Source organism: Larimichthys crocea, chromosome XVII (genome assembly GCF_000972845.2).
Source record: "Larimichthys crocea isolate SSNF chromosome XVII, L_crocea_2.0, whole genome shotgun sequence".
Taxonomy (NCBI): Eukaryota; Metazoa; Chordata; class Actinopteri; family Sciaenidae; genus Larimichthys; species Larimichthys crocea.
This window is the reverse complement of record NC_040027.1, coordinates 19917517-19940908: the sequence shown is the minus strand read 5'-3', so window position 1 is coordinate 19940908 and position 23392 is coordinate 19917517. Positions and strand designations below refer to the sequence as shown.

At 40.1% G+C, this 23392-nt stretch overlaps 1 protein-coding gene across 1 annotated transcript in view; it reads left to right on the top strand.

Annotated features, from left to right (window-relative positions):
- faf1 (Fas (TNFRSF6) associated factor 1) overlaps positions 1-23392 on the top strand; it is a 58210-nt gene that overhangs the window by 22542 nt on the left and 12276 nt on the right. The window contains exons 8-15 of the mRNA XM_027290138.1: positions 6167-6262; positions 6436-6559; positions 6686-6749; positions 6857-6938; positions 13913-14067; positions 19706-19842; positions 19969-20057; positions 23295-23375. Of these exons, the coding sequence (XP_027145939.1) occupies positions 6167-6262; positions 6436-6559; positions 6686-6749; positions 6857-6938; positions 13913-14067; positions 19706-19842; positions 19969-20057; positions 23295-23375 (828 nt within the window). The remainder of the gene's footprint in view (positions 1-6166; positions 6263-6435; positions 6560-6685; positions 6750-6856; positions 6939-13912; positions 14068-19705; positions 19843-19968; positions 20058-23294; positions 23376-23392) is intronic.

Below are 23392 nucleotides of genomic sequence, written 5' to 3'. Positions count from 1 at the left end.
ACACAGTGCTTCTTTACCTGAATAATTTTGACATCAAAAAATATAAAATATATTTCATAGTTTATTAGTTTGTTTGTTTTTTTGCTAAAATATCAATCGAATATAATTTGCAGTCTGTCAGTCATTTTTTTTTTTTAATCTGTCTACATTTGTGATTTTTATTTATTTTTTAACATTTGGGGTTATTAATCTTCACAAATATGTGACATAACCAGTGCACACTAGTTTGCAGTACCAAACCCTACCAATCTCTATGTAATGTTAAGATAAGTAAGGATAAAGTAAAATAATTCCTTCTTTACTTTTATACCTTTTCATGTTTTTGTGATCAGTGAACCTCATTTCAGCTTCCTCAACATATCCTCAGCTACCTTCGGGCATATGATATGATGGCCAAGGATCATGAATAGATTGCAGCTCATTGTGGCATCATAGGCTCGGTTGGCACCTGGCTAACACACATCTACAGCGTCTGTGTTCCCTGGATGAGGAGATATTAAAAAGCACAGAGACAGAAGTGTAATAATGGCCTCTGCTCTAGCTGCAGCCCTCTTATTGAAACGTCTGAAGGTATTAACAGAGAAAGCCCAGGCTTGGCTGGCCTAGCAGGCGGGTAGGGGAGCCAGTGTTAGTGTCTAGCTCATTAGCCCAGTCTCATCTCCTGTGGTTTGGGCCAATAAACATGGCAGCCAGAGGCCCCAGATTACGTTTAGCTCTGCACACTTGGCCGCTTGCAGTGGAATCGATTACTACTTAATTCTCCTTTGCCTTTAAGTGTGTGATATAACTGTTTGCCTGCTTGCATTTACGTTTGTGTATGTGTGTGTGTGTGTGTGTGTTATGTGTGCATATTTGCATTTGTGTGTTTGCAAATGTGCCTGTTTTATTGAACAAACTGTCTAGGGCAGGGTGTCAAACCCAAATTCTGTTTTAGCTCCAGCGGAGCTGTCTGTAGCTTGAAAACATTGTATTGAAAATAGCCATTTAATTCTCGGTCAGATTGTTGCCTTACTTCTTTTTTAGGTCATATATTTCCTGATTTTTAAATTTAAAATAAATATTGTACTGTATTTATTAAAGTCAAATTCACAACATTAAACATTGATAAATTTAGTGTTAGGTTTAAATGTTTTTCTTTAGTAGAAAATGTGTCATTAAACTGCATTATTGTAACAGTATCACAACATTTTTTTAAAGACTAACTATTAGAAGTTGCCTCAAGCTTGGATGCCGTAGCAGTTTCTCAAACAGGTTAAATTCTCAGACAGGGTGTTTGCTGCAGTTGCTGTACAGTCATAAGTTCTGAAAGTATTTATTTTCCAGGCACAAGAAGCACAAATATTTTTTTATTTTGTAGTTCATATAATTGATCAACTTGTTCAGAGTATCTGCTATATCTCAACTCTCCGTTGTTCTTGTGTTCTGAGAAAGATATTTGAGTGGTGGCATTGTTTGTTTATGTATTGTTGGGGCGAAGGGAATTACCTTGTTAGAAAGAAATTCTCACCGTTCAGGGGAACTAGTAGTTATGTGTTACGTCACCTTCCCAGATACTGTCCACTCAACGTGTTTCATTGTTTATTATGCTCTGAATTATTCAAGGCCTTGTGGAGAGTTGAAATTGGATCAGGATGGATAATACTCATGTAGCAGCGAACAACAGATCAGTTTATTCAGTACACTGTATTATTGTATGTGGTGTTAGATGACGGAAGTTGAATGAAAAAGGGAAGTGGCACAAAGTGTAGTTGAAGCAGTTGCAACGTGAGGTGATGCTCATTTCTAGCAGACAGATTGTTGATCTGGAAGTACTAGTTTGTTATATTTCTCAGTGTGCCATCATTTTTCAGGAGTACATTTCGTATTTAGGTTCCAGTGTTACAGTTTTTAGTATTTGTCCGAGTAGCCAAGTAGAGGATCAAGTGTAGAAATGTGGGTTTATTTTGTGTGTTTTGTTGTAACAATATTGAGATTAAAATAATTACTCCAGTATTATTTTTCAAATACGTTGATCTAGCTCTGCCCTTCAAATTCCTCTTGACTCTTGCAGCGTTGGCAAAGCTGAGGTCTTGGCAACAATTGATTTAAGAGGTCAACAGGACATTAACTTCCTGTGCTGTTTGAAATATGCTGATTGAGCCTCTTCTCCTGCTTCCTCAGTCTCCCTCTCTTTGTCTGTTCCTTCACCTAAATAATACAGCATGGAGAGTTTCCAGACAGGCATCAGTCTCATTGGAGCTGTTTTGATTGGCAGCCTTTCCTCCACACCTGTTGGGAGTGATTGACAGCCAGTGGGACATCCTTATTACATCCCCTCATCTCTTCAACCCCCTCCACCACCAAGCCTTCTTTCCACCCAGTAATTGCTGACATTTATGCAGTGTTTCATGGTGTTTGCTAATGTATTAATGCTGCGGAGCCTCGGAGGTGCTGTGCCTTGTAGGCCAGCACCTCCCTCCATTTCCCAGCTGGCTTTAATGGAATCCTCCTCTACCTGATAGGGGCCTATGAAGCTGAGGGTTTATTTAGGGGGGAGGCTGGTGGTTTCCTTAGCAACAGGGCTCAGCAGTAAGCTCAGGGAGAGCCCCCCCCCCTCCCTTGTGAGATTGGCCGCCTTCAGGTGACATTCAGCACCAAGTTAGTCTGTCTGTTTCTATCTCTTCCAACTGTTTTTTGCATTCTCACATATTACCAAAATGGTTGTATTTACTGGAGAAGGATGTTCTTCATTAGCTTGGGCACCTTTTAGACCCCCCCCCCAAGCTCTGTATTTGTGTCCATATGTGTGTATGTACATTACACACATATGGATACTAATTAGGAGAGACATATCTTCAAGCAAGTCTCAAAGGTGTCTGAAACAAGGAAACCAACAGGTGTTTAGGGTGGGGCGCACTTTGCTTGTCCTCTTCTTTTTTGCCTTCCTTCTCTCCATCAAGTGTTATTCTTTTCTCCTATTTGGACCATTTCTCACCCATACTTGTTCTTCTCCTTTCCCTTCACGGCCTGCTCTCTCACATTTCTGTCGCTGTTCTTTCCTTCCTCCATCAAAGAGAAAGTGGTGTAAGGTGGTACTGTGGTTGCTGTCAGTGCAGCTGTCAGTAGTAATTATCTCACACTCACAGCCAGACACCTAATCCAAACACTGCCTACACTAGAAAAGAAAAAATGAAACACAGAAAGAATGAAGGGAGAGAAAGGAAGAGAAAGAAGGGTAGAGAAGGGAAGAAAGGCTTGAAGAGGGGAGGGAAAGGAGGTAGGGGGGGGTAAACGAGAGAGAAAATTCTTTCCCTGTATCGGCCCCTGAATGCTTAGAGCCTCAATGCAAGTGTTAATTAAAAGAATCCAAAAAAGAGGAGCCAGTTCCTTTGTGTGGAGATGTGGGAGAGGGTCATTTGGGGGGGTTAACCTCATCCCCCCACCCTCTGTGCCCTGCGGCACTTCAGCCTTGTTTCCACGTTTTACCACTGAGCCGAGAAGCTGCACTTGTGTACCTCAACATCAGGAGAAGCCATCGGGTCAAAGCCAGGAAGAGGATTGAGAGGCACTCAACTCATTTTTTTTTTCCCTTTTCACCTCCCCTCCTTGCATCCATGTCAGCCCAAACCCTCCAGGCTGTCTTTGACAGGGGAAGTGATCAACTTTATTTATACACTTATTAGGCCCTTAGACGAAAGCCTCTCATTGTGAGAAGTGGGGGTAAAGGGTTTATAGGGGATCCTCTCAGCAGCCGCTGTTAAGATTCTCACGTTTGATTGTCACTCGATTGAGGAATAGGCGGCATAGCCTGAGGGCCATGCCTTCACATCCTTAAGGCTCAGACCCTGTATGTCCTGTATGTCTTTGTCCGGTTCAATACCTACAACTCGCTCTCAGTTTTAATTTAACTCTCAAGCTTGGCATCCATAATGACTCAAATAGCTATAGCTTTTCTTCAAGCCACTGTTGTTGTTTTTTTCTTTCGTGTAACAAAAAGTATTGCTAACTTCCTTTTTATTTTTCCTGTTTGGGGAATGATATTTTTGTTTCATTTCTTTTTAAAGTTATCAGGAAAAATATGAATAGCAGAATAATCTAATAAGCAGGACCAGAGTACTAATTAAGTTAGAGTTAAGTTACATGAGCAAAGACGAGGCAATTCAGTTAAGTGTTCTTCGTAGGTGTTCCAGGGAAACTCAGCTGTCCTTGCTGTGACATTTACACACTTTGTAATTGTCAGGAGTACACTCGCTACTAATTGGTGATACACAAGAAATACAATCTGTTTCTTCTGTCATCTTCGTGTACTCCTCTGGTACTGTGTCAGGGCTGATGCAGCTATTAGGAAACTCAGTGAGAAACAAAAGTCATGCTTTTTGTATGTTTGTCATATTGTCATATTGTTGACTTGTCCCTTTAGCGGTGATGTCATTCTTGGTTTGTGTAGTTTCAACATTACATGGCAGTCTAGCCGCTGCTTATTTTGAGCAGTTTTCTTTGCTTAAGATAACATGAAGAAAGATATTAGTCATACTCAAACTCTCAGGGGAGTTACTGCATTTCTCATATCTTCTCCTTAGTTACTGAGCTGGTGGGAATTTAAGACACAGTGGTGAATATTATAATCCCTATATCCCCACAATGAACTTTACAGGTTGCAATAAATTACATAATATATTCTTCTCTCCTGGCGAACAGTGAGATAGAGTTCATTATCTTTAAAATAAATCTATATGTAAACAATTTAAATTATAATTTCAGATTTTGAATGCCACAAAGAACATGGTTGCCTGCAGGGCAATAATAAATCATATAAAATAATCACAATATCACAATAACAATGGATTTCCTGATACTGTTTATCTTCTTCTTTCCGTGGATTCAAAAAACAAACTCTCACTGAATGAATTTTTGTTAATCCAGTCAAACACCTGACAAATCAAGGTACTTTATCACATGATACAAAATCAAATTTCAATATTACCATAAAGTAGTGCTGCTCAGTAATTTGGCTAAAATGGTCAAACACACAAGTTTTTAAGAAGATATATCCTGTGATATAAATGTTAAGGGGCAATTTATATCCTCTCATGGCATATACTGTCATGTTGTCCAACACTGGTTGTGTCTAGTCATGCATGTAGCTCAGCCGCAACTTTCCAAAAGTATTTTGGTCTCGTGCCTGCAGCTCATTCACCTTTTTAGCATTGAAAAAGAAAATGTAGTGTGAAAAGATGGAAAATAATAAACACCAGATATTTTAGTTCTTATCAGTGCCAGGTACACCGCCGTACTCACTTGTAAGTCTATGTTGCTGACAAGGTCTAGTGGTTACACTGTTCTCTCCTGTTATAGAAGCCGAGACCAGCATGAGGAACCTATTTTAAAAAGAGACGGAGAGAGAGAAACTCCCTGTGGTCTGTGTAGCCCTTTTCAGACTCAATTGGCGTTGCATGTAATCGTGTCCTGATTCAACCATGTCCAGCTGCTCTTTGTGTGTCTTAGCACCTGACAATGGAGCAGATCACAGGACCCTCTGCAGGAGACGAGCAGCTTCTCTGCCTCTTATCACACCCTGCTTGCCTGCTCTGCCCTCAGCCTTGTTGTTTAGATGTTCACTCTCCCAGAAATGTTTCTGCATCTGGCTTTTTCCGCTTTGCTCTTAACAATTAGCACGCCAGTGAATATATTGTTGCATTATTGTGACAAGTGTCAGTACATTCAGGCTAGGGGTCATGCTTTGATTGTTTGATTGCACACCACTTTTTAAAAGCTAGGTGTCTTTAGTTTCACACTACATCCTGGCTTGCCTGTATTGTTGATGTCCCTTGGGGTTTAAGCCACAAGATACCAGCTGTAATGAGTCCCTGCTGAATGCTGACATTTTCAGTCCTGACTTTGGATTTAGAAGCTCATTAGTCAGGTGTTCTCTTAGTTCAAACCACCATCACACTAACAGCTACTGCAGGTGTACAGAAACCTCATCAAGGTGTTCTCCCCTGATTAGTGAAATGAGCAGGGCTGTGTTTGACAGTCCCCTCATGATATGGGTGCTAAATTTACAAAGGTACTATGATGTACAACTTGAGACTCAGTTGTGAGCTTTGTTTTGATTTGAGTTCAGTAGTACAGTGTGACATTTATCATCACTCACTCATTAATCACATGTTATGTTTCCTGGTTTTAGATGACGCTAGCTGTCTCTGGGATCAGCTATCCTTGCCATCACCTCAGTGTTTGTCGAAGGTCTTCACCAGCCAATTCCCAGGAGCCCACAGAAGAGGTATATACACACATTTTTTTCCTCTAAGGATGCTGTGCTGCGGATTAATTTCTCCCTGTGCGCTGATTATACATGCTAACTCATAAAACATGGTAACGAAATGCCTCTGTTAATCACTTCTGTCGAAGTAATTAACAGAGGTCTAGCAATTAATTAATAATTTATGTTTACAGTGTGCAGATGTCCATATGGTCAGCGACAGCGAGGGTGATGATTTTGAGGATGCGTCAGAGTTTGGTGTGGACGATTCAGAGATGTTTGGAATGGGCTCCTCTACCTGTCGGAAATCACCTATGAGTACGTACAGTGGAGCAGCTTAATAGCGTTTCATTTGAATTTTTCAATTGTAGGTCCAGATATTTTATTAAATGCCAGTGACACACATCCAAAGCTTTATCATAACATTACTTTTGTTACATACAGTGCCAGAGAATAGTGAGAATGAAGCTGATGCCTTACTGCACTTTACTGCCGAATTTTCTTCAAGGTGAGTTGGCAGCAGGCGGTACTTGTATTCATTCATAAGACTGAAATCAAAGATGGCTGGCATGTGGCAATGTGTTCATTTATATGTCTGTTCTTTGTATCCTTAAGGTATGGAGAGACCCACCCAATGTTCTACATTGGAACTTTGGAGGCAGCGTCTCAAGAAGCCTTCTATGGCAAAGCCAGAGATGTAAGTAATCTAACTGACTGGTTCTCTGGTCCTCTGAGGCAAGTTTTTTATTTTATTTAAATACTGTAAAGGGTAAAAAAATCCTATTTTTCTTTGTCCCTTTATATTTCAAACACTTTTAATTTTGACTATGTGTAAGATACGAGGTACTGATGTTATCAGTGTTTACTTACCCTTAACACTGATGTCATTCCTACCTAGTCCAGCCTCTGCTCTTTTTTGACTTTGCTTAAGACAACACAGAGGAGGAACACAGACTAAGCAGGATATTATTCATTCTCTATCTGTCAAGGGAGATACTGTGTTTCTCACATCTTTTCTTTCATTACTGAGCTGGTGGGAATTTAAGACACAGTGGTCAGTATTATAATCAGTACGTGCCTGGTCTTCTCATCGGGAGGATCTCTAAGTTCATTATTTTAATTTAGCAAAAGTTCCATGTAAACATATAGGCTACACAAAATGTAAAGATGGAATAGGAGCTGGAGTGCGGTACCTTGTGAGGGATTTGGTTCTTGTCAGTAGTCACCAGCCAGTCTACATGATTTTTCTCTTTCTATGGAAGATGACACCACATTCCTTCTGACATCTTAGCAGCAGTGCCAAATGCAACAAGATATACGTTATATTTGATTGAGCACTGAACTGGGGTATGTTTCTGTTTTTAGGTTTTTCGCAAAATACCTCCTTTTTTTCTCTTTGTTGGCACCCATGCTGTCCCACGAGTTGCTGTTTGTGTGTTTTTGACTGCAAGCTTTTGTTGGTCTGAATGCAACCTTATGTGGCAAAGCCAGTGATGCATATGGACCTATACATGTACAGGGAGTAGATAAACAGTATTCACACCAAGAGGAAAATAACTTAACTCTGAAATAACTTAATAATGATTATAAGCACTGCTTTAAATGCAGGACATATTAGACTGAATGTAGATGAGTGATATTTATAACTACCGAAAGGACCAATCTGAAAAATCACAACAGCATATGTCAAACACAGACAATCTGATCTAGGGAATAAAATACATTTAACCAACAGTCAAAGTTTTTCATACAATGTTTGCTGGTATTTGTGTACTCCCTGTGTCATGCTGTGTGGAGAAGGCTTTAAAGCCACATTGATATCATTTCATCAAAACCCTCATCAAATTTTCACCCCGACAGCTGAGGCTTTATTTTTAGCTGTCCACTTTTCCCCCCTTATTTTTTTGGCTTTTGTCCTTTTAAGGATGCTTGTATCAACTGACAGCTTGTGTGGATTACAGCCTTATTAGACTGTGAGGACACAGCAAGATGTTAGGGGGGTTCAGATCACCAGGCACACGGAGAGGGAGGGAAGGGTGGAATAGATGACGGTAACGGCGCAAAAAAAAAAAAAGAAAAGAAAGAGAGCATGGTCTGAAAGAAGAGGAGGATGCAAAAAGTGAAAGAGATGAGGAGGCTGAATAAGAAGAAAGAGAGGAATAAAACATATAGTAGGATAAGTTTGAAGGGTGGAAAGAGTGTGAAATAAACAGAGATTGAAAGGAAAAAAAAACCTAAAGTGAAGCTTGGCGTCTCGCCTGCTTACCAGCTGATCTCCTCTCCTAAGCCAGCGCAATATGGCCGATGTCTCCCTGGTGTTCACACACTCTGTACTGTACCACTGTGCTCTACCCAGAGCTGGGGCGAAATAGTATTCATTTTCACTGTATTTTGTTTTATTTTGGGTGAGCTTGATTTAGTCTGCCAACTGTGCCGTGGTTAGAATGGCTTTAGGGAAGCTGGGTATGTGCAAAGAATTTTGCATGAAAACAGAAGCTATTTGATCTGTTCTGTATTTGTCCTGTTTTGTCAGAGGCGTCCTAGACAACAGGCCAAAACATGCTGCTTTTGACGGTTTCATTACACAGTAGCATATGTGCACAATTACACTGTCCCTTCTCCCATCTATCCAGCCATCTTTGCTCTTTGCGTCTATTCCAGAAGGAATCTAGTTTTTGTGTCCTCACCGTAGAAAAAGCCTGCTTCATTAAGGGGATATTGAAATAGGGCAGATTTGACTGAAGGGGGACTACTCAGTGGGTTTACAAACAGAGGAATCAGTCTCACTCTCTCAAAGCCTGGGAGAGGCTAATCACTAAGCAAAACACTACATTTGATGAAGTGTTTCTGAAGGTGTGTGTTGGGGGACTGTTGAGATAGACTCAATCCATCCTTAATGAAAATGCTTTGGGCTGCAGAGCTGAGCTGAGCTGAACCCTCTTGGGGATAAGTGGTTAGTCACAGCGTACAGAGAGATAGGCCACCCATCACTAACCACGATCCTCACTAAATCCCCATCAACGCAGTGGTTAATCACTCTAACCCCACTCTCCTCCGCTCTCCACTCCTCTCTCCTGTCTGCCACACACAAAGACGCATCAAAATTCATAGCCTTGCTGGAGAGGGGAGTTCAGGGATTTATCACTGCCGAGTATCCGCTTTTAAAACTCAGCAGTAGCTGTGCAGAGTCAAGAGGAAAGAGCACTGGTGAATCAGAAATGGCATATGACATAGATGTATGTATATCTGTCAGATCTAGGGCTGTAAATCAGAAGCAACACTCAGTGATTGTTTATTGACTGCACCTAAAATCATTACTCTCATGCAAATACATGGATTAAGAGTTAAATCAATGCAGAGTGTGGGTTATTATATTATTTGTGATTTCAGTTTTGCTGCAGTGAAATTATCATAATAAACTGCGATATTGATGTTTGAAAAGTGCATATTAAATCAAGCGCCTTCTAAACCAACAGCCAGCCGCCAGGGGTGATTGATTTGGATTCACTTTTGGGGAGCTGCCATGCTGCTGTGTGCACACCCTGCAGTGGCAGTCTATGCGCAACATTTCCTGGATGTTGCAGTCGCAGTCCAGGGTAGAAGAGTAATATACAAAAGACAGCAGACGGGTATAACCAAAATCAAATGTCTGGAGCAGAAGGCGAAGAGCTACTCCCTCAAAATGGATAATCATCTGTTGTTCAGAAGTATTTGGGATTTAGGGAAAGTAATGTTTAGCAAGAACAAATGCAAAGTGTGCATGACACTTCTATCTTCAGCACAAAGCCATACAACTAACTCGATCAACCACCCGAAGAAACCGCACAAACTGCGGGATGATGAATGAGTGAAGGTCAGGGAAGAATAACGTCGCTAACATTGCCTCACTGAATCCCTGTAGTTGTCCAACATCCACTTAGACGTCCATAACAGTGATGTGGTACAACATCTGTTCAGTGAAAGTGAAAGCCGTGATCTGAAGTTAATTTCGGTTTTAGTTTTAGTACAGTTATACTGTAGCACAACAGTGCTCTGTTTATTTAAGTGTTAAAATGCAATAAAAATATTTTGTCCCTAAAGTCAGTGAATAATCATGATCTTAATATTGATCCAAATAATCAGGAAGCTCATTTTGACTGTAATAGTGTAGCCCAAATCAGATTCCTGCATAGCCTAAAGAAACCTACTTAGCCTAAACATGTAATGCAAAGCTGACAAATGATAAGTTCAATCGCACTCACTCACTTTGGAAAGAGTTCAGAATTTGAAGCTGTTTCAGTTTAAAAAGAGGTGATGTGCTTTCAGAAGAGTGTGAAGAGCTTCCTGTGTGGTTGGTCATCGATCTGAATGTGTTTTCCCACCGTGCGTTCATGGTCATTAGATCAGTCATTTGAGCTCTTCATTTTGAAGTGTTTGCTTTTCCAGACTGACTCTGCCATCTGCAGAGCAATCACTATCTGGACTTCCCTGTCCTTCCTTCCCGCAGTACTTTATTGTACATGTGTCTGTATCTCATTCACGGGTCTCCTTTTGCCCTGTTAAACAGAGTACCTTTGATTAAAAGCCTCTAACAAATATCATCCACAGAAAAGGGACCTCTGATTAAACCATAAACTGTCTAGAGTTCCCCCTGAAAAATAATGGCTGTCTGAGACTGACAGGAAAGATGAAAGACCTGGATGTATCAGTTATACAGTATGCACTGTGATATGAGACAAGATATCGTAGATAAAAATCAATATATATTTTGGCCTTTTTGAAGCTTTATTGTACAGAGACGGCTGAAGAGTGACAGGAATGTGGGGAGAGAGAGGGAGAGATGGGGAATGACATGCGGGAAAGAGCCGCAGGTCGGATTTGAACCCTGGGCCACCGCGACAAGGACTGAGCCTTTGTACACAGGGCGGATGCTCTATCAACTGAGCTAAACAACACCCCAATATATATATTTTAAAATTAGCTTTCCCTGAAATGCCAAGTGCTCCACCGCTGTGAGTGTGACTTCATATAGAGTGACAACTAATAGTTAAGGGCTTGTGACGAGAGATTATTATGGATGCATTACATTTCTATTAGTCATGAAGTAATTCTAGTTAGTAATGTTGTAATGAACATTAGTAACTATTAGTAAGAAATGTTCATGTGATGACCGCTGTATTTTCCATTCCACTATGGAAAATTTTTAGGGCACTTTAATGTATTTTGCATATTACAGTTGGAGTTTAGACAAAAATAAATATGGTGTACCAGGGAGTAAAGAGTGATTTCATACACACATAATACAGCAAGCCTGCATGAGAAATGTAATTTCTTTACTATTCTACCAGCAGTTTACAGAAAGTTATTTTTGTAAACATTATAGAAAGATACATTTATTTTTTCCTCATTATGATGATGATTATGATTTTGAGGCCTTTTTTTTAACTCGAACTAAAAGTTCTGGTTTCTCTCAATTGTTGTAGAAATAATTTCTAAAATTAACTATAAAATAACAATTTAAACTGTTAAATGTATTAATTCATCATGGATTATCCCTTAAAACATATCTAACAATATTGTAACTTTGTGCATGCTTTATCAGCAGGAAACAGTACTGATGACTGACTGACAGTAATTTGAGAAAATGCCACATCTCCTTTAAAAATGGGAACTTAATGTTGCTGTTAATGATCTTTTTTTATTAAAATATTGCATCCCATGCTGTTGCTATCAGTGTTTTAAGCTATAAATATTAATGTTTGAGACTAAATTTCTTAACTACTTTAAGCTAGAGATGCAGTGATTAACTCAATTTCACTGTTAACCGCAGTTTAAAATGTTTTTTGTAAACATAAGATCCAGATACAGAGTGTTTCTTTCATTTAAAGTCGACAAAGTAGGGGTGAGTTAGTGCATTTTTTAGCTTTTAGTACAATACCCTTGCATACCCTCAAGGGTCTAACAGCTACAAAAATGCTTGTCTGTAGATGACGATCGTACCACCCAAATCTCTAATCATTGTATCCCTGCTTTAAGCAGACTAATGAGACTAATTAAAGACTAACTGAGGCATTTATTGATCACATATATACTTACACAGAGGCCTCATTTAGGGGACACCAATGAACAATACAAAATATTCAGTTCAGCCAATGAGGTATTGTTTCACTAGAGAAATAGTGATTGTAAATGTGGATGAATTTTTTATTTTTTTTAATGAAATGTGATCTTATGAAAATTGAAGGAAAATTGATTATACAGTCAGAGTGGACTGAAATGCGACCACTGTTCTACTTTGTCTTTAGTCTCACACACACACACATACACACACAGCAAGCTTAAATTTAGGTGAACAGGTGTGTGGAAGGGGCTATGGGGTCACTATCTAGCTCAGGTTGGACCTAGTAATTTAGCTGAATTGAGGGATTTGCTCCTCCCTGCTAAGACAGGCAATACAAAAGATCTGACTTGAAAGCAGAGAGGGGAACAGAGGGGTATGGACAGTTTAACTAAGATGAAGGAGTTCAGTTTGCCAAAATGCCCACTTTGATTAGTCTTTACACTTGCTCTAATTGAGCATGCATGTGTGTGAGTGCTTCACTTGTGGTCACCACACGGTTAAGTTTGTGCATCTGCGCATGTGTGTGTCGAGACGTCAGTGTTTGAGCGTGTATCAGGTTGTTGTTTTTTTTTCCACATTGTAAAACTCTCCCTCCCCTCACACTCATTCCTCTCTCAAGACTGAATTTGCTTGTCTTCTCAGCATGAGTGTTTAATCTTTTCAGGCCGTTGAATCGGCCCAATGAATGAGTCCCCAGCTCCTTCTCTCTAGGAGCCCTGGAGATTATTCTAAAGCACTAATCGTTGAGCAAACACAGCAGTGCTCTCCCATTCCCATTCTACACAGGCCACAGTATAGCACAACTTCTTCTTTCACTTCCCCTCACGTTTTACGCCCTGTGTAGATTTTTTGTTTTTTGGCGTGCGTAGCCTAGATTACTGCTCCTGAGAAACAGACCTCTTGAATCCCCCTTCACAGCCATGGTTAAAAAATGCCCTAAGCGGAGGCAGAGAGACTTTTTCTTATTTGTTGTTTTATAGCAAGAGAAGTGACATGTAATTTAGAGAGCATTATTTCCAACATTGTCCCCTGGAACCTTTTATGTTTGTGGGTGTGTTTGTTTTTTAATTAGATTGTCAGTAGGGAGAATCTGCCAGGCTTATATGATGGTGTCAATATCCTTGGATTTGGAGCTTCGTCAATATTGTCTGGCCCTGCCGCTACTAACCTGAACAGGCTGCTGGCATTTGGTGTAAAATAAATAGAGTGATTTGTCTGTTTTGTTTTCTCCATATCTTCATCGCCTCGAAGAGAAGTTTTATTTACACCACTCTCCATTTGATTTTTGCGTGGTATTTGCTTTTTTGCCAGTTGTGGCTTGCTGTGGTCTGCAGAAGTCATGCTGGCTCTGCACCCAGTGGTCTCTCATGTTTTATAGTCATGTAATGTGGAAATGTCTCTCTAGTGATGAGACATCCACACGTGGCTGAGAGATCTGAGCACAGGTCTGAGGGCATTAGATTTTTTGGATCAACGTGTGTGTGTGTGTTATAGTCATCAAACTTGTAATCCTTTTTTTCTTCTAACCTCCAACTCTCTTTTTACTTTTTCTTTTCTGATCCTCTCCGCAGAGAAAGCTGCTGGCCATCTACCTCCACAACGATGACAGTGTCCTCAGCAATGTCTTCTGCTCCCAAATGATGTGTGCTGACTCTATTGTCTCCTACCTGAGCCAGAACTTCATTACATGGGCCTGGGACGTCACTAAAGAAGTGAACAAAGCCAGGTACTAGAGCTGAATTATTTTGAAGTGACTTGCTGATCCATAGAGCTGCAGGATTCATTAGTTCTGTCATGTTGTATTTTTTTCCCTTATATCAGTGTGTCTGAGTACCTTTACTTCTTTTCTTTTGCATAATGCATAGAAAGACTGTTTCATGCATTCAGTGGACATAACAAGAGCTTTATTAGCTGTATATTAAACATAAATAAACTGTAAGTCGCTGTAAGAGTACAGTATAACAAATTTTAACAAAGGCAAACATATAAATGATTACACATATCTCAGACTGTATTCCCACACTGATTTCGTTGTAAAGTGTTGAACTGGTCTTTAAGTCTCATAATCAAGTGAGTGAGAAAAACAGTTTTTCATAATCAGAAATTGCAATGATGGCCAAACTTATAACACCCAGCTTTGAAAACTATGAAAAATAACTTGCCCTTTAAGCACTAAATCAATTCTCTGGACCTACTATAGGCCAAAATCACACTATGTTTAGTATTGCATTTTGCCAACGGTAAAGTTAAGCTGAGCAATAACTGAACCTCTAAGCCCTGACTGCATGCTTAATCCTTATGTTTTATTTATATGTGACTTACTGTCTGGAGGAGTGGACTGTTTGCATAGTGAGTTGTATCTAATAAGGAGGATATTAAATGTATATCTAGGACAGCAGCTTGATTGTGTGTAGAGGCCTCTGCAAACTGCTAGAATACCATGTTAAGGACGCTCTTACCATCTCGTTCTGCTATCACTGTTTTTGATACTTCTGTTAGAAGAGGTTAATGTTGTTTTAATGAGTGATCTTCCTCAACCTGTTACTTTTTCATTACAGTTGAAAGACTGCAAAGACTGACTGGAATGTGAGATGTTTGTTTTGTCATCCATGTGGACCGCAAGCTTTTAGAAAACGATCTAAAATGTTAGCGTATTTGACACATAAACAGCGTTTTCTGATCTATTCGTGTTAGTTTGGACGTGTCCCTAATTGCTGCCATTCTACTTTCACTCCATCGCTCACACCCTGTATCTCTGTCTTCTCATTCTCTCTTCTACCTCATTCTCTTTTTGAAGCTCGGAGGTTGCATGCTAACAAAAGGCGTTGTGTTTGCATGGTGAGGCCCCTGATTGGGCAATTTTGACTAAGCTGTCTGAATAGAGGGTCAGTGGGAGACGAAGGACTCCCTTGGAGTCCAAACATCTCTATCTTTCCATTTAAGCCCAAAGTCCTGGTGCAGCTCCAGCAGTCTGTGTTGCTAACTGACAGGTCTGTGCGACACCTGTTTATTTCACAGCTCCTGCTACTGGAACGGATATTTAGATCAGGATAGTACATTTCGTTAAACAAAATATTAGAAATTAATTAGAAAGTTTAGTCTCCGATGTGTGATAGATGATTGGATTGCCTGCAGGTTCAAGTGTTGAGCTGTGGAGAGGTGGACGTAAAGGTGGACCTGCTGAGCGTTTGATTGGGTTTGCTCATTACCATTCTGCCAGGGGCTAGCCTCAGTTCCCTCCTACTTCCCCTCATCTTTCTGCTACATCTTTTCCTTCTCCCCTCATCTCCTTCCTGATCCTTCCAACTTTCTTTATTTCCCTTCTCTTTATCCCGCTACCTCAACTCTCTCCCTCTCCCCAGAACCTCTAGAGTTAAGCCTGCCCTCTGGTAGCAGCCATTTAAGAAAGACTCGCACCCTGACCTCACCCCTCCATTATTTCTTTTAAGGAAATTCCCTCCTTCCTTCATTCCACTCTCCTTTCTCTCCAAATGGCCTCCTTTGCTTTTTGCCCCAGCTGAGTCTTTTTATTGCACATTAAAAGGCAGGCAACATCTGGAGCTTTTCATCACACACAGCTAGTCACAGCTTTGCTGCTAACGCATGCATGCACATGTGCACACACGCTTAATCACATACACTGCTTCCCTGCATTCTCACGCTCTCTGGTTGATCCAGAGTGACTGGTGATTGGCATCAATCACACAGGCTGTTAGAAAGGTATCGTGTGTGTGTGTGTGTGTGTGTGTGTGTGTGTGTGTGTGTGTGTGTGTGTGTGTGTGTGTGTGTGTGTGTGTTTGTGTGTGTGATAAACCTGCTGATATTGGAATGTGCCTGTTGCTTTGTTCTGTATTCTCACAGGCCTCCCAGTTAAACGATTAATTATGCATAAATGCAGTTCTGCTGATTGGATGCCAGTGTAATTGTGACCCATGGGAAATGAATCAAAATATGTCACACAGGCTATACTGTCATTGCACATGACAAATATTGAAACTTTCAGTAGATAAATGTATAAATGAAATGCAAGCATTTAAAGTAAAGTGACTTTGTTTCTTATTCACACCTGTACAATGTAAAGCAGTCGAATACAATAAGCCAGCAAAGCAGTAAGTAAGCTCAACACTAACTTTTAAAATATTTTCCAGGCTGGCAACCAGACATCAGCTTTTGGTTGAAAATGAAAATATAGTCATAATACATTTTGAACAATTAAGATACTATCCGGTTATACATCATCTTAATAACAAATGTGACATAAAAGAATAATTAAACTTTATTCCAGTATTCTTTGTAGTTTTACCTGATACTAAGTGTAGTATACTATGCAATTCACATAATTAAACCTCACTGTCCTCACTGTTTCTGACCATTGCAGCAATATGTCCCTATCACTACTTTTTATGTTAAAAATATGAAGGGCAAGAACTGTTGCCAACTCCTCAAAATCATTTTCTCACTGTCGAGCCCTGAGACGTCCTAGTTAATGACCTTTTGTGTTGGTGTCTTAACGGCTAAGAGCGGAGGCAAACCAACATGCAAACCTGCTCCTTACACTTGACTTCTCCTCTTGACATCCTCCTATGTGAAAACATAACAGGTTTAGAGGGAGTACAAATGTCATTTTCAAATCAAAACATGTCCAAGTGTGTTTTGAAACAAAGTGTGTATGACACAGTGAGCTATCAGAGCATCCGGTTCCCATACATGCTCCCGTACAGGTGGCTGGCAAAACATTCCCTGCAGTGCTACTGTACTGACCTGACTCATCAGGTGCTCGGTGGAGCAAATGTCAGGTCTAACCAGTCTACTCACATCTTCACGCAACACTTCACAAATGTGATGTGACAGTCTAGGGAAACATTAACTATTTTAGTTGTCTGGGTGTGCAATGAAAAATGGAGATGGGGTGGATGACAAATTAGAAGCTGTCAGTCACATTAACCACTGGAGCAGAGGCTTAAACTCACGAAGTTCCACACAGGTGTTTCCTCTACATTTAGTAACCCCTGAAGGACTTTAAAGGCCACAGGTCTGGTACAGAGTATGCTACATTCTTTACCATGTTATGTTATGGGTGGATGAGACTGTGCTGAACTTTTCACCTTAGTTTCTGCTGTTGCCTGACTTCCTGCTGCCCTCTGTGTTGTGTCCTATAGATGTATTCACAAGTGATTCATATCCTGGTTACAGCATTGTTAGGTACAGTGGATACAAAGTAGGTTTAGCCTGTGTTTTCTGATTCAGCAGCTTTATGTTGTGATGATCATTTTTACTGTGGTGGACTGACTTCCTTAGTTTTGAGATAGAAACCAAAGCAGGTTGGCTTGTGTTTGATGGGAGATTTAAGATTGGGTTACCCTTCAAGTTAGTGTCCATTGTTCCATGGCCTTTCATTACAGGTTAGAGTTTCTCTGTGGGCTATTGTTATGGTCTGCCTGGGTTGAAGTCTGAACGGGGACAAATGTCAGGACAAAATGATCAGTAGGATTCAGGGTACCCGACTTCTTCATTGCAAGACGTGGGTCACTGAAAGTTCAACATTTCGAGAAAGTTTAATATAACTTTAATATCTCTGAAATATCTTTAAATTCCATCCTGGTTTGAGCTCAGGTGCTGTAGCTTTCTCACCTTTATCTGATGTTTCAGTCATATTTTTATTATGTACTGGCACTATTATTACGATAAGAAGTGCCACAATGAGCTCAAGTACTGAATTTCACAGTTTGGGAAGTCTGCAAGTAATTCCCTCAACTTGATTTTAACGAGTTACACCCCCTCTCAGAAAGCAGTTGGGCATCTAATGGGGCAGGTTTGCTTATTAGCAAAACAAAGATATTTATTAATATTAATTAATCATGTGTGACTGCATGTGAGGTACGTGCATTGTGCCTGTATATGCACAGGTTAGGAGAGAGAAAGTGGAAAGCACACAAAGAAAATCAAAGAAAGATCTTAACCACCACCACAATGTACAGTGACACAGCAGCACAGGAGGTGAATCTGGATTTGACTGCAATGGCACTGGTATTTTTAACTGATCTTGCTAAGTAGCCCCACAGACCAACAAAATAAACACCGGCATCTCCCAAACCACCCCCACAGCAACTGTACTTTATCTTTTAACGGATGAAGCACAGTGTATCTTTCTCGATGTTTTGGCCATAAAGACTCACAAAAACAGTAGATCTTTTCCGAACCGCTGGACAATGCACAGTAACTGTATCTGCCCCAAACTGATAAAACACAGACTGATCTCGCTGTGGCAGTCATAAATACTTAACAGTAACAGAAATTATTATACAGTCACTGTGGGTACATTGAAAGTAGAGAAGCCGTGACCGCACAGTAAATGAGCAATAACTACTTGAGTTCCTGTGCGTTTCATCCAGTAAGAAATCCAGATTCAAATTCAAACCAAACTTCACACCTTGGTGTGAGGTTGCAAAGCTCGATAGGGTTTTGGTTTGGCTTCTTTGTTCAGGCTTTCACTCTTACATGTAGGCCTTTCTTTGTTCAGCCACATGGTCCCAACACAGCATATCTTCTGTCTATCTTCTTCCTTTGACCTGCCGTCTCTCCATCCATTCCATTACTTCTCTATTTTACCAGCCAGTTATTAAAGTAGATCTTATTAAAAGGCGGGAGAAAAAGCTAATCTATATTTGCATTCAGTCTATAGCAATTCATTAATATTATGACATTTACAGGGAGCTTGGCGGGGCCCCGGCTGCCTGCTACCCTTTTCCCTCTCTGAAATGTTAATTTAAAAAGTTCTGTCTTTGTAATGGAATAAGAAATCCTCTCTTCCCCTATCAATTCTGGGTGTCTGGTGAGGAATACTAATTCATCTACGCTTCCAATTGAGATAGCATGTCACTCTGATGGAATAAGAAAATGCAGAATTGGTTTTAAAGTCCTTAATGCCATGAGTTCTGTGTATTTCTCTCTTCGGCTGCAGTTTGAAAAACTGGAGTGTACACCTCCTTTTCCATAAATTTGTGTGTGTACTACTTACATGCATGTGTATCTATGTGTCTGCTTTATTGTCTATATATCTTTTACAGGCTCTGAAATACTGCACATGTTCAATAGACCTTTTGATACTTACCTTTTGATTTTGAATGATACTAATTTAGGTTCCGTTCAGGTTGAACAGAGTCAGGGTGCTGCTATGGTGCATGTTGGTTTACTGGAAAGTCTCTGCTGTAATAAATGGGACAGAAACCTTAATTAGTATCTTACGTTGATCCTACTATTTCATGTCAAAATGGCTGCTGTGAAAGAAGTCTATTCCAAGAAAAAAAAAAGGTCAAGTGAATTGAACAGAAAAAAAGAAAATAAATGATTTCTTTGTCTTCCAGACTACTCACCATGTGTACGAGGCACTTTGGCAGCGTGGTGACACAGACTATACGGACATACAAGACAGACCAGTTCCCCCTGCTCCTTATAGTTATGGGCAAACGCACGTCCAATGAAGTTCTAAATGTTATTCAAGGTAATTACAAATTTATTGAAGGCATAATACCATAACCTTTACGGATGTATTTGTCTTGCACAAGGATGAAATTACATACTGATTGTGATTGTTTGATTGTTTATTTTTGTTTGTTTTTTTCTTCAGGCAATACGACAGTGGACGAGCTGATGATGAGGTTAATGGGAGCTATGGAGATCTTCACAGCACAACAACAAGAGGACATCAAAGATGAGGTAAGGTCTGAGTAAATTCAGGATGCAAATGTCAAACTGATGTAGAAAATGCTTTGGTATATTTAAGTGATTATCTATGACTTGTGGGAGGAGGAGCGGGGGATTTTAAAGTTTACTTTTGCAGGCATAAACTCCCACTAATATCTGGAAGTTGTGACTTTGTGACTCTGATCATCGAACATTCAATTTCCTTATAAAATCAGGTTTATTCTCCTCTGACCGGGTTCAACTGTTTTCAGGCTGAAATAGGTTTTGTTCACGTCCATGAAGACCTCTTTTAACAACTGAAACCATATGTACCTTAATTTCCTTGATGTAACCACATTAAAAGGCCCTAGTGGGACAGTTGAACTAATCTTTTACATCCTGCTTAAGATACATGGCAACATGCTGGAACAGATCAGACAGAATTGTTACACTGTGGCATACTTGTAATGACAAGCAGGGAATACTGTTTCACCTAATTTCCCTTTAGTTCTAGTTTAATGTGCTTAACAGGTCAGATTCAACCCCCATTCACTGCAGTGTATAGTTATCACTGTGCTGCTCTGTGTCTGTCAACTCAATAGAAAGTGGACAAACACCATTGAAGGATACACTCCAAACAAGAATGCGAAGGGAGCAGTGGTTGTAGGCCTTCATGTCTGGGATAGTATGACAGGGAGTCAGTCTCACTGGAATGACAGTCGTCTCACGCAAACACACACCCTGAGAGTTAACTTCCTCAGGTGGGACACAGTTTTGAGTGACAGCCACTGTGTTATTATGAATACTACAGTGCTTTGGCTATTTTGGTTTAATTGACTAATTTGACACATTACACATTAAGTTGTGATTAATGACATGAAGTGACAAGAGGTATTCAGAGTATGTGTGTGTGTTGGTTCAGACTGTGACTCTTGAAGTGTACTGTAGGTTCGAGTCTAAGGCTGGGTGTCGTTTATTATTATTATTTTATTTGTTTTACAATTTTACAAAGAGCACATAAACAAATAGATACTTTTCTCAATGCTGTATTTTGAGAAATATCTGCATGAGCTTTTAATATAATATAAAAACAATTTGTCATACAAGAACTGTCAAAGTTTAAGTCTAAAATTAGCACACAAAATTTTTTTTTAAATGAGAACCTGGCTGATCACGAAATGAATAAACAAAAATTTGAGTAACATTTTAATTCCAGCTTTCAGTACCCTGAGTACCAGGGAGGACTGGCTTGGTTCACTACCTTTCATTGTGTATTCTTCTTATTAAGTAATATTGGTAAATATTGAAACTATACTTAACTATATTTCCTTTCTTACAAACTGATTTGTTTTGTGCTAAGAAGTGATCACTTCTTTTAAATTTAGTGCAACACCTGGCTTGACATCTGTCAGAGAAATGCATTTTTGGCATAGCATGTAGTAAAGCCGTTCTGAAATGCTATTAAAGTGTGCTTACTGAGGTGTGGCCTGCAAGAAGGGAATAGTATGTTAAAAACATAACCTTCCAGTGTGATTACTATTTTATTATTATTAGTATCAATAACCAAAGGATATTAGAATATCCTGTATTTGACAGGACCTATTCCATCTCAAAGGTGTCAACCTTGACACTATAATAACCACATCTTCACTGCAGCAGCTCCCAGGCGTTGGTAAATTTCCCTCTCCTCCTAGCTCCCTTTTCTTTTTTTCTTTCCTTTTTTCACCTCACCTTCCTAAAAACAAACTCAGACACGAGCACAGACATCCACCTAACCCAGACATTCCTCTCTGACAGTGACTTTTGTATCTGTCTGGAAATGGAGCAGCTGGACAGCCACATTGTGCCTTCAACCAACCTTACCGACTCTCCAGTCATTCCTATGGTTGTCTGTGTTTTAGCTTAGTAGTTGGTAACCGGCTGACGACTCACTGTAGGTTTTGTGGTTTGCGTCACGGGCCAGTTTTAGGTCAGGTGATTTTATATGCATTTCATGTGAAGAGCAGCCAAAACTAACCAATGTTCAGTTTCGGTCAAGTGAACTAAACATATGCATATCCTTTGGTATTGGAGGAAACAGGCACACTCAGGGGAAACATGACCCGACATCTAGGAAGAATGCATGTTCCACAGTTTAATTCTGGATCTTGTTGCTGTGATCTGACAGTGTGGCTCTGTGGCACAAAAACAAATAATTAAATATAGAATTAAACTAACTCTCAGCTACTTGGTTACAAAATTAAAGGTACATTCACAAAACAAAACTGCTTTTTGTAACACTTTGCCCTATTTTGTTACGTGAGCGAACATTAAATGTGTGACAGTCTGTGTGTTGAATTTATTAACACCACTTTAACGCAGCACATGGCTAGCCAACTTGATGAGTGGCCAAGATATAGATGTGGAAAATCTGTTTCTTTCTTCCTCCAAAGATACAGCAGCAGACACAGCAGCAGATACACAGTAGATTAACTTTCCACGTCATGCTTCTCGTGCACTTTCGGTCTTTCAAAGCAGATGATGCATTTGAAAACACATCACAGCGGTGCAAAATGAGTATCAAACAAGCTACTGTGCGACTTGTTTGCGTGACTCAGGGCCAGTCTATTGAAGGAAGCCACTTTTGATGCTTTGTCCCTCTCTACCATTCTTTTACAGTTTCCTTTCAATGTTCATCTATTATGCGGAGCAAAAGCACAAATGTATCCTTTGCATTTTCTGATTGAATGCAACAATACATACTGTGCTTTTGCTTAGCCACTGCTTAGCTGAACAGTAGCCCTCTGATCGTCACAATAAGCTTACTTTGCCATATCCGGGCTGGCACACAGCATGGGCCTTCAGAAAATAGAAAACTAATGGCTGTGCACTGTTAACACAATGGACACTCGTATTTAGTCCCAGTCTTTATAAAACACTTTGTAGCCACAGCAGGTAGAAAGAGAAGGGCCGCCTGTCCCTTCCCTCTGTACAAACAGGAAGAGAGGGGCAGAGTGAATGAAAGAGAAAGGGACGGTGAAACTGAGATGAGGAAACATAAAAGAGGCTCAGGGTCTGGTAAATGACAGCCCGGTCACAATGAATTCCCCTCTGGTGCAACTCTTTTATACCTGGTGTTTGTACGTAACCACACTTGACATGCTGCATTTTCTTTTGCTTGGTTCTTTCTGGCTCCCACACTCGGCACCTCGGCTTAGATGTTTTGTCCTCGTGTGTCCTTTATGTTTTTAGTTAATGGGCCCCACTTTCTTTCTCCCTGTCTCTACCCAGGACGAGCGTGAGGCAAGAGAGACCGTGAAGAGAGAACAGGACGAAGCCTACCGCTTGTCTTTAGAGGCTGACCGTAAAAAGGTATTTTTAAAAAAAAA